The following is a 12,434-nucleotide window of genomic DNA, read 5'->3' as shown; positions in this document are numbered from 1 at the left end:
ACAAATAACATCGGCGCACCCCAAGGAGAGACACTAGGTCTAATGAAACCTTTTTCAAGCAATCCTTGCAACTGCTCTTTCAACTCTTTCAACTCAGGCGGGGCCATATGATACGGCGGGATAGAAATGGGCTAAGTGCCCGAAGCCAAATCAATGCAGAAGTCAATATCCCTGTCGGGTGGCATACCCGGCAGGTCTGAAGGAAATACCTCAGGGAACTCACGAACAACAGGCAGAGAGTCAATAGAAGGAACCTCGGCACTAGAATCACGAACATATGCCAAATAGGTCAAACACCCATTTTCGACCATATGTCGAGCCTTCACATAAGAAATAACACCACAGGTAGAATGACCAGGAGTCCATCTCCACTCTAAACGAGGTAAACCCGGTAAGGCTAAAGTCACAGTCTTGGCATGACAGTCCAAGATAGCGTGGTAAGGTGATAACCAGTCCATCCCTAGTATGACATCAAAATCAACCATGTCCAGAAGTAACAAATCTACACGAGTCTCAAGACCCCCAATCACAATTATACACGAACGATGGACTCGATCTACCACAATAGAATCATCCACCAGTGTAGACACATATATATGGGCACTTAAGGAATCACTAGGCATGACTAGATACGGTGCAAAATAAGATGACACGTAGGAGTATGTAGACCCTGGATCAAATAGGACTGAAGCATCTCTACTACAAACCAGAACAGTACCTGTGATAAATGCATCGGAAGCCTCAGCCTCAGGCCTAGCTGGAAGAGCATAACATCAGGGTTGGGCCCCACCACACTGAACTACATCTCTGGGATGGTCTGCTGCTGGCTGGCCTCCACCTCTAGTTGCCTGACCTCCGCCTCTAATACCTCTACCTCTACCTCTAGCACCTCTACCCCCACCCCTAGCTGGAGGAGCAGGCGGTGGAACACCTGGTGCCTGAACTATAGCACAGGAACCCTGTTGCTGCGACTGAGTACCCACCAATCTCGGACAAGCCCTCCGGATATGACCATACTCACCACACTCAAAGTATCTACCTGAGTGCTACGGATAAGGAAACTGAGACTGACCTTGGTAACCTGGAGGACCACCCCGAAAACTCTAGAGCGGCGGTGCACTGATAGGGGCTGGTGGTGCACTTTAGGGTTGCTGATCAGAATACTACATACGAGAACTACGGACTGTCACACCTCCTTTTTCACCTACACCCCGAGAAAGGTATAAATAAAGGGAGTTTTTCAAATTAAAGGACAATCGAAATGGGATTTATTTGTTTAAAGATTCAGAGTCGCCACTGGGATGATTTATGGTGTCCCAAGTCACCGATTCCAATCCCGAATCGAGGAAAAGATTGACTCGGTATTACAGTCCGCGAAACAGAAATTCGGGTAAGGAATTCTGTTAACCCGGGAGAAGATGTTAGGCATTCCCGAGTTCCGTGGTTCTAGCACAGTTGCTCAACTGTTATATTCGGCTTAATTATCTGATTTTAAATAATTATGAATCTATGTGCAGATTATAGTTTTAATCGCTTTTATTTATTTTTTAAATAAAATTGCAACGTGTAAAACACGTCTCGAACCACGTCACATAAATGCATCCGTGGTTTTTGACACATGTTAACATCGTTGAGATTTGGATTTGGGTCATATAAATGTGCACCTGAGTTTAGGAAAGTACATTATTAAAATACGCGCCTAAAGCAACTACACGTTTGCAACTTTGCGAGGGCCATGGAGATTCCACTAGATGGCACGCCTCAATTTCTAAGGATAAAATCAAAATTAATTAAATGAGGGCCATGCAATCGTTATTTTTTTCGGCACGGCACACCTCGACTTCCAATTTCAAAAAAGAATTCAAGCTAAATGTTTGAGGGCCATAAATTATTTATGTTATTGATTAACTAGTTAATAGTCTAATTAATTAACACTAAATGTAGTTAAAAGTTTCATTTAAACTAACTAAGATGGCTTATGCGAGGGAAAACCAATCCATTACACAAAAAGGCTCGAGCCAAAACAAGAGGACTAATGGTCCAACGAAAGAAATGGCCCGGATCTCGTTCGAAGAACTTTCAGAATTGGGCCTCATAATTGAACCCAAGTTCGGAGCCCTGCAGCTGTTGAGCACCAGGCTCAACATCGAATCCTTACAATGCATGAGTAAGCTTGAAGTTGCAAATGAATTCAAAGGGACAACAACGAGACTAATACATATGCAAGCAAACTTTGGAATCGTCTTTAACTTATCAATAGCCAATTACATGACATTCAATAATGATTTGATCTTGAAAGCACTTGTGAGTTCCAATTCTAATAACTAACAGTATGTAGCAGAATTTAACAGTTTCAACAACATAACAACACGGCTAATCACATTACTTTTGTACAGAGGTTACAATATCAAATTATTTTTGGTCATTCAGCATCTAATACCACCAATAGTCTTTACCAGCAAAACAATTACTAACCCAAACTCCTAAAAGGAAACTTCAAACAAACAACTGAAATTTAGAAAAACAATGCAGAATACTACATGTGCAAATACCTATTATGAATGTCCTTGAAAGTCCCTTTATACATATACACCAATTCAAACCCGTGAAATCCAAGTAACTAAGCCATAACTTGTTCCATGTTTCAAACCAAATCTAATTCTAGAACAAAGAACTTAGAAGGTATACCCAACAATAAGATGATCACAAACATAGTCATACTCTATTCAACCATAAATATACTCGACCAAGCTATTTCCTGAACTAAGCAATACGCATTATGCATGAAATTGAAAGAGATAGAAGTGAGAATTCAATAGCAACCATCATCCAATTTGTTCATATTTCAGATTCAAGCTTCAGACTACATTTAAGTGGTGTCCATGGAATTGACAAATACTTGAAATGAAAGGAAAGGGAATGTAAGATCAGCAGTGACAACAGCAGTAAGAAGTAGCAGAAATAAACATCCTAGAACCAAATTAAAACCAAGATTTGTTGTGCAGCAAACAAAACAAGCAACCAGAACTTCAAACCAAGCCCTTTAAACCATCAAACTCAAACCATTTCAGCTACACTTAGGTCAGAAATCATTTTAGGAATTGAAACTGGATAAATCACAGAAAAAACCAATGAAACAGTAACTTTTACTAAAAATTCCTAGCCGTCTTCGTTTTATGAACTTTTTCTCTTCAATCCCTCCTTGAAATGCCAAGTTAAAGAGCCTTTATAGGCAAGGCATTTAGGGCAGCTTCAATGAATTCACAATTGCACTTCAAACCTTCAAAAATTTCAGTTTTTCTTGGGAGTCCTCAATGTACAATTTAGAAATTCAAAATAACCCCAACCCCAGCTTCCTCGAAGCTTCCCTAGTTAGTTACACCTAGATTCCCTAAGCCAATTACCTAGACTACCCCTTTAAAACCTTGTCACTACCCCTGAACCCAATCCAACTATGGGTCAGGCCAAATTGAACAACCAAAACTCTAAGACTGTTGTTGGGATGGGTCACATTAAATCGAGGGTCCAAGAAATTCACCCAGCCCATGAATATTCTGAGACCCAAAACTCTGACTCAAAAACATTATCACAAACGATGGCCCCAAAAGAGTCCAATCAATTTTAATACTAAAAACCGAAATAATTCTTTCCCTTTAACAAAATTTATTAAAGTTAACTCATGGCTATTGCTTGTACGAATTCAAACAGAAACAGAAGCAAAAATAAAAAGAAAAAGGCAGAATGAAGATGGAGGAGAAACACCAGAAAAAGAGTTAAATAATGAAACTGACGAGGAAGACGACAGAGAAAAGACGGAAAGAATACCTCTAAGGTCGCCCAAACAAAGCTTGATAAACTCTACGGCTTCGACTTGACTCGAAACAAGCATTAACCGTATGTTCTCAAAGAAAACAAACGGTCAACACCCGTTTCAAACCCTATCGTTCAAGGGAGTTTGAAGGCTTGATAGATTCTTTTCTTCTTTGTTTTCATATTCAAAACTAGACTGATTTGGTGAGGACTTGGGGAGAAATGGTGGTTTATTGGGGTTGAGGGAAGGGCGATGGTTGCATGGATGAAATTTGGGTGTGTTCGAGCTCCGCCACCGACAGGAAATGGCGAAGGGATGAAAGGCGGCGTTAGGGTTTAGCAAGGAGATAAGAGACAAAGGTGATGATCAAAACAAAGGGGGGGGGGTTGTTCTAAGTTAATCTCAGAACTTTGGACATATTTAATCAATGTACAAGAAGCCACCCCCACCGTTGGATGAGCCAATATTAAAGGCTCAGATCATTTTAAACTTACTAACTCGAAACGACGTCGTATGGTACTGGGGGGTTGGACCGGGTTGGACCCGGATCTGGGCCGGATGTGGGGCAATTTGACCGGGTTCTGGGTGTGTAGTCGTTTGGGCCTGAAAAATTCGATGGAAAAGCCCAAAATTCGATTTTTCTCTTATTTCCTTTCTTTTTCTTTTCCAATTTCAAATCCTTTTCTTTTGCAAATTAAAAATAAAACCTAAATTAAAGTTTGAACTAAATTAACCTACCCAATTAGATTAATCAATCACCCTAGTATTTACAATAATTAATTAAATCCTAAATTCAAAGAAAAATATAAAATTAAAAATGAGCTATTTTGATTTTTATATCTTATAAAACAAATTAATTTACCAATTAATCAAAAATGTAAAATTAAATCCTAAATGCAGTGCGTGATATTTTTGCTATTTTTCATTAATTAAACAAAAATAAAAATGCACAAACAAATGTAAACAATTATCAGAAAATGCCACAAAATCCTCAAAAATTCCAAATAATGAAAATAAGTTATTTTGTTTTGAATTTATGGGAGTGATTCATATAGGGCAAAAATCACGTGCTCACAGCTGCCCCTCTTTGCTCGGAAACACAGAGAGTTTTCGTGTAAAGACAAAGTAAGCGGATACGAGCGATTTTTGCCCGTTTGAATATTCTGTGGGAAGCATTTTTGAAAGATTTGACCGCACCCTGCTTTCGAGGTTGCCTACATATCCTTGGATATAAAGGAATCACGTCAGTGTAGTTCGAAAAGTTTTGGTAGCTGTGACTACCATGAAGCTGTGATTTCATTGTTGTTGTTGCTGCTGCTACTACTTGCTGAACCCCTTACTACACCATGTCAAAAATAAAAGAAGCTAGACTAGACTATGATCTATGAGTTTACAAGAGATCCTATCTATATCTTCAAACTTGCTTCTTGTGGTTCTTGTTGCCTTGTTAACTTGTATTCTCCCGGTGAAATCCTTTTGTTGTCGCCTTGAATTGTAATCTGAGATATTTTTTCTTTTCTCCAGGCGGATGCCTGAGTGCTGAACTTGAATGTATTCCCTGCTCTCCAGGCGGGCTCCTGATTGCTGACATGAAATGTATTCCCTACTCTCTAGGCGGGCTCCTGATTACTGACTTGAAATGTATTCCCTGCTTTTCAGGCGGGCTCCTGACTGCTGACTTGAAATGTATTCCCTGCTTTTCAGGTGGGCTCCTGACTTCTAACTTGAAATGTATTCCCTGTTTTTCAGGCGGGCTCCCGACTTCAACAAAATAACAAAAACAGAGGAAATTTTCTGCCCTAGTTTGGGTATCTGGGAACATATGTAAGTGTAAAACGAATCACGTTACCAACTATCAATAAGAACTTGAAAGCTAAAATTTGAATTGTACTCCCTTGTTCTCCAGGTGGGCTCCTAATTGCTGGCTTGAAACATATTCCCTACTCTTTAGGTGGGCTCCTGACTGCTAAACTTGAACTGTATTCCCTGCTTTCCAGGCGGGCTCCTGACTTCTAACTTGAAATGTATTCCCTGCTCTCCAGGCGGGCTCCTGACTTCTAACTTGAAATGTATTCCCTGCTCTCTAGGCGGGCTCCTGACTTCAACAAAATAGACAAAAACAAAGAAAATTTTCTGCCCCCGTTTGGTGGATGGGAACAGATGTGAGTGTAAAACTAAATCATGTTACCAAGTATTACTAAAAATTTGAAAGCTAGGTCCCATTATCCAGGTGGATCCTAACAACTCTTAATTAAACGACAATTTGAAATCTAAATTATATCTTCTAAAGGTGTGACTCCTACTAAATCTTGTTATCTAAGGGAGTTTTTAAACTACTCCCCATTATCTAGGAGGGTTCTGAAAATCAAAAGTCAAATTTTATCTTAAGAGTGACAATTTTTATAATTGAATTATACTACCCTACAACAGAACTTACGCTAAATGTTGTTATCTAATCAGAATCTTAAAGCTAAGTCTCATTATTCAGGACGGTCCTGAAACTCCTAATTGGATCTTATATCGAACATGCAAACTTCTAAACCAGCTTATATTCCTTTGGGATACATTTATACTAGATTATGTTATTTCTGAACTTTACGCTATGTCCTATTTTCCAGGAGGGTCCTGAAAATTAAAAATCAAACCTGTTTGGTGACTGCCTTTCTCCATGGAGGACTCCTCCGAAACAACTGAAATTTCCTGCCCCTGTTTTAATGAAAGAAAAATTTTGTCAGTTTAAGATGTGGTGGTTAGTTGATGGCATTCTTGCTGAAGGTCCCTCCGCTGCATTGTTTGCTTTGACTGGCTTCCCCAAACCGGCCCTGAACCGTTTGACTTTTTGACTGACTTTCAAACCCCCATGACTTTGGATGAACCACGTGTTCTATATCCAAATCATTTTTTTACATCTCTGACCCCTTTTAACCGAACTTCTGCATCTCCCATGAAATTACTAAATCATTTTGACGATGGAACGTTTGTTGGCATTTCATCCCACTTTACATCATGCTATCTTTGGTATGCTCTAGCCACACTGCGCTTTGCAATCTTGAAGCTGGTAGTGAGCTTTGAAATTTCTTCTTATTTGCTTAAATATAACTGACATTGGGAACGTCTTAGAGAAATAAACCCAAAAGAAATAAAATGTAATGACTTTCAGAGTTAAGGATAAGAAAATCCAAAACTTGGTGACTATCTGAAGAGAAAAAGAAAAAAGACTTATCTGAGTGGAACAGCTGGTACCAACGATCATGACATGCATTTTGGATTAATCGGCCCAATCTGTCCAACCAATCAACTTTCAGTTGCCATATTTTGTTGCCCCGGAATTTCTATAACCTGATTTCTTCCCCTAAATCCTGACCTTGTTCATCCTGCGGTGCCTTGAAAGGTTTTCACTAGCAGACCTCTCTCACTCGTTCATCTGCCAACTCACTCTTGCCTTAAGGTGCCCGTGAGGGTTTTTACCGATAAGACTCTCTCATTTTATTTATCTCTGCTCCTGTCGCCTTACGGTGCCCGCGAGGGTTTTCACCAATAAGACTCTCTTATTTTGATTTCTTTCAGCTTCTATCACCTTACGGTGCCCGTGAGGGTTTTCACCAATAAGACTCTTTCATTTTGATTTTTTTAAGCTCCTATCGCCTTACGATGCCCATGAGGGTTTTCACCAATAAGACTCTATCATTTTTGGTTTCTTTTCCTTGTTCGGACTAGAGTATTGCTCTTGATATGAATCACCTCTACCTGCTCGATTTGGCATTTCTCGAATACTGATCGGAAGGTCTTTCTTTGGACTGTAATATAGGCTTTTGGATGGGGTTAGAAAGAAAGGGTATAAAAAGGCTCAAAACAACTCAAATGGGTCAAAATTTACAACCTTCGGAATCAAATTTATGACAATAACCGCAACTTCTGCCCTAGGTTTCTTGTTTAGGGACTTTTGGATTTTTATTTTTATGGGACCGAACCGGGAGGCTTCCTACGTATCCTTAAAAGGAATCAGGTCAAACGTAGTTCATGTCATAGAAATTACCTTGTTGTTGTGATTTTTTTTCTCTTTCTTTTCTTTTTCTTTTGGTTTTCTCTCTTTTTTCTCTTTTGTTGTTTTTCTTCTTCTTTTCTCTTTTCTTCTTCTTCTTTTTCTCTTTTTTCTCATTTTTTTCTTTCTCTTTCCTTTTCTTTCTCTTTTTCTTTTCTTCCTTTTCTTATCTTTTACGCTTGTGTTTCTGATATTCGCTACTAATTCCGAAAGAGGGGTATGAAAGAAAATAAATAAGGCTCAAAAGTGGTGACGAGGGATAAAGTGTTTAGATAGCAGAACAAAATGTCTTCGTCATTTCAATATTAAAAACTGCCAAATACAAACAAGTACAATTAAACAAAGGAATCATACATAGTATCTTTTAACTGCATCAAAGTTGATAGCTATTTCAACACATTTTCCTTCTACATCTGTCAAATACAATACACCATTGGACAACACTCTAGTTACCACGAATAGCCCCTGCCAATTTGGGGCGAACTTTCCTTTTGCCTCAACCTGATGAGGGAGAATGTGTTTCAATACTAACTGACCCATTTCAAACTTTCGTGGACGTACCTTCTTATTGTATGCTCTTGCCATTCTCTTTTGATACAACTGACCATGATATATTGCCGCCAGTCTCTTCTCATCGATCAAACTTAACTGTTCCAGACGGGTTTTGACCCACTCATCATCATCGATCTCAACTTCTGCGACAATTCGAAGGGATGGAATTTCCATTTCTGCGGGTATTACTGCTTCGGTGCCATACACCAACAAATAAGGAGTCACCCCTACTGAAGTTTGGACAGTAGTGCGATAACCCAGCAATGCAAACAGCAACTTTTCATGCCACTGCCTAGAACCCTCCACCATTTTTCGAAGTATCTTCTTTATGTTCTTGTTGGCTGCCTCGACTGCTCTGATTGCCTTAGGACGGTATGAGGTAGAATTGCGATGTGTAATCTTGAACTGCTGACATACTTCTTTCATCAGATGACTATTGAGATTAGCCCCATTGTCTGTAATGATCACCTTCGGTATCCCAAACCGGCAAATGATATTTGAGTGCACAAAATCAACTATCGCCTTCTTGGTTACAGACTTGAATGTTTTAGCCTCTACCCACTTGGTGAAATAATCAATGGCCACCAGAATAAACCTGTGCCCGTTGGACGCTGCTGGCTCGATTGGTCCAATGACATCCATTCCCCAAGAAACAAAAGGCCATGGTGCAGACATTGTATGTAATTCAGATGGTGGAGAATGAATCAAATCTCCATGCACTTGGCACTGATGACATTTACGCACGAAACTGATACAATCTCGCTCAATAGTGAGCCAATAATAACCTACTCGGAGAATCTTCTTTGCCAACACGTACCCACTCATGTGCGGTCCACAGACTCCAGAATGTACTTCAGTCATAATGGTTGTAGCCTACCTAGAATCTATGCACCTCAGCAGTCCAAGGTCGGGAGTCCTTTTGTATAGAACCCCTCAACTGAAGAAAAACCCGCTTGCCAACCGCCTAATTGTTCTCTTCTGATCACTTGTGGCTTGTACTGGGTATACCCTCATCCTGATGTATTCCTTGATATCGTGGAACCACGATTCACTATCGAGTTCTTCTTCCACCACGTTACAATAATCATGTTAATCGCGGACCTGAATATGCAATGGGTCTACATAATGCTTATCTGGATGATGCATTGACGCCAGAGTAGCCAAAGCATCAGCGACCTCATTATGAATCCTTGGAATATGCCTGAACTCTATTGATTGGAAACGTTGACAAAGATCGTGTAAACATTGTCGATACAGTATAAGTTTTAAATCCCGTGTTTCCCACTTTCCTTGAATCTGGTACACCAGAAGGTCCGAGTCACCCAAGACCAAGACTTCCTAGACACCCATATCCACAGCCATCCTTAAACCCAAAATGCATGCCTCATACTCAGCCATGTCGTTAGTATAGTAGAACCGAAGCTGAGCCGTAACAGGGTAATGATGCCCTGTTTCAGAAACAAGTAATGTTCCTATCCTAACGCCTTTCATGTTAGCAGCCCCATCAAAGAAAAGTTTCCATCCTGGCTTTTCAATCTGTTCTGACTCATCAATGTGCATTACCTCTTCATCAGGGAAGTAAGTCTTCAGCGGTTCGTATTCTTCATCCACAGGATTCTCAGCCAAATGATCGGCCAATGCTTATGCTTTTATTGCAGTCTGAGTCACGTAGACAATGTCAAATTCAATGATCAAGATTTGCCACTTTGCGAGCCTTCCCGCGGGCATAGGCTTCTGAAAGATTACTTCAACGTATCCAAGCGAGAGATGAGGTAAGTAGTATAAGATGACAAATAGTGTTTCAACTTCTGGGCTACCCAAGTTAGGGCACAATACGTCCTCTCAAGATGAGTGTACTTAACCTCGTATGGTGTGAACTTCTTGCTGAGATAATACATAGCCTGCTCCTTCTTGCCAGTGATGTCATACTGCCCCAACACACATCCAAATGAATTGTCCAAGACTGTCAAATACAGAATCAAAGGTCTCCTTGATTCTGGCGGGACCAACACAGGTGGGTTTGACAAGTACCCTTTTATCTTATCAAATGCTTCCTGACATTCATCTGTCCACTTGACCGCAACATCTTTCTTTAATAGTTTGAAAATGGGCTCACAAGTTTCTGTGAACTGAGCAATAAACCGGTTGATGTAATTCAATCTCCCCAACAAACTCATCACCTCAGTCTTGTTCTTTGGGGGTGGAAACTCCTGGATAGCTTTGATCTTTGACGAGTCTAATTCAATACCTCGGCGGCTGACTATTAATCCCAACAACTTTCCAGACGGAACACCGAACACGCATTTTGTAGGATTGAGCTTGAGATTGTACCTGTGAACCTTTGGAAGAACTTTCTCAGATCTCTGACATGGTCAGACTGCTTTCTAGACTTTACAATCACATCATCCACATAAAACTTGATCTCCCTATGTATTATGTCATGGAATATGGTCGTCATTGCCCTCATGTAGGTTGCCCCAACATTTTTCAAACCGAATGGCATGACCCGATAGTAGTACGTTCCCTATGGCATGATGAATGCTATCTTTTCTGCGTCCTCCTCATCCATTAAAATTTGATGGTAGCCCGCGTAACAATCCACAAAAAAACCAATCTCATGTTAGGCACAATTATCAATCAATATATGGATGTTCGACAGTGGGAAGTTATCCTTGGGACTTGCCTTGTTGAGATCTCGATAATCAACATGCACCCTAGTCTTGCCGTCCTTCTTTGGCACAGGCACAACATTGGCTAACCAGGTGGTATACCGGGTGACCCGAATGACTTTGGCTTCAAACTATTTGGTGACCTCTTCCTTAATCTTCACACTCATATCAGTTTTAAATTTCCTCAGCTTCTACTTGACCAGGGGAAATGCCGGGTCAGTGGGCAATTTGTGAACCACCAAGTCGGTTCTTAGACCCGGCATGTCGTCATAGGACCATGCAAAAATATCTTTGAATTCAAACAGTGCTTTAATTATCTCCTCCCTGAGTTGTGGTTCAAGATGGACACTTATTTTAGTTTCCCGAACATTATCTTGGTCCCCTAAATTGATTGCTTCTGTATCATTCAGGTTAGGCTTGGGTTTTTCTTCAAAATGGCTTAATTCTTTACTAATCTCTTCAAAGGCTTCATCCTCGTCATATTCTGATTCAACATCAAATTTTATTTCTTGAATTACTATTTCAGAATTAGATTGGCTTTTAAGACTGAGCCGGAGATTCCGCATGCATGTCATATCATTGAAGCCAGCATAAAAAGAAATGTACAAGGAAGAAAAGAAAAACAAAAATAAAACTGTTAGGAGGGAGGAAAAAGGAAAATTGCATTTCATTGAAATTAAAGATAACAAGGTTTATACATCCAAATGGACGGAACATAGAATCTGAATTACAACCCTGGAATAATCCAGATAAACTGAAAGAAAATCAAAGCAAACTACCAAAACTCCCTCCTGGTGGGGAGAGGAGTAGCTTCCCAATTGTTAATCTTTGCACCGGGCCCGACAAATTGCACATCCGCCTTGCTAGAACCCTCTCCAACTTCCACCATGTTCACTTCATCGAATATCCTCTCGAACCTTTCCATCAAATCTCCATCCACATCAACCACCGAACTGGGAACCGTCGTCACTGGGCGCTTTCTGGTACTAGGCCTGACAAATGATCTGGAAAGACGCGGGACTGGCTTTGGAAGAGCCCATTCTCTTTGTTTCATTTTCATGTCTCTTCTCACATCCGCAACTGTGGGCTTAAACCCAGACCAAATGTATCCAAGTTTTTAGGAAGAGAAACCGGTTGTACGATACCTTGCAGAGATGCACCCAAACCCTTGCCCGGTACAAAACCATTTTTCAACATTTCAACGGCTACCATGACTGATGTCGCAGCTACCTTTGGAGTTGTAACGCACTTCCCTTCGGGAATTTTCTCTACCGGTACTGTGTCAAAAACCTGATAAACCCATGGCCCCTTGTCGTCTTCAACCTCTATGAGCGGAACAATGGCATCATTGGGAACGCAC

General features: G+C 40.4%; 1 protein-coding gene across 1 annotated transcript; it reads right to left on the bottom strand.

Annotated features, from left to right (window-relative positions):
• Positions 1-8,201: 8,201 nt before the first annotated feature.
• Positions 8,202-8,714, bottom strand: LOC138869726 (uncharacterized). The gene is made up of 3 exons (XM_070147377.1): positions 8,595-8,714; positions 8,415-8,501; positions 8,202-8,354 (listed from the first exon to the last, which is right to left on the bottom strand). The coding sequence occupies exons 1-3, from the start codon at positions 8,712-8,714 to the stop codon at positions 8,202-8,204; spliced, it is 360 nt and encodes a 119-aa protein (XP_070003478.1).
• Positions 8,715-12,434: the final 3,720 nt, after the last annotated feature.

Source organism: Nicotiana sylvestris, chromosome 5, assembly GCF_000393655.2.
Source record: "Nicotiana sylvestris chromosome 5, ASM39365v2, whole genome shotgun sequence".
Classification (NCBI taxonomy): domain Eukaryota; kingdom Viridiplantae; phylum Streptophyta; class Magnoliopsida; order Solanales; family Solanaceae; genus Nicotiana; species Nicotiana sylvestris.
This window is presented reverse-complemented; position numbering and strand designations above follow the sequence as displayed.

Bases quoted from the DNA above. Each gene is read 5' to 3' on its own strand.
- LOC138869726 (XM_070147377.1), bottom strand. From the start codon at position 8,714: ATGGTGGAGGGTTCTAGGCAGTGGCATGAAAAGTTGCTGTTTGCATTG. The intron at 8,502-8,594 runs GTAATACCCGCA...CGTCTGGAACAG, and splicing joins TGGTGTATGGCACCGAAGCA to TTAAGTTTGATCGATGAGAA. The intron at 8,355-8,414 runs GTACGTCCACGA...CTCCCTCATCAG, and splicing joins CAAGAGCATACAATAAGAAG to GTTGAGGCAAAAGGAAAGTT.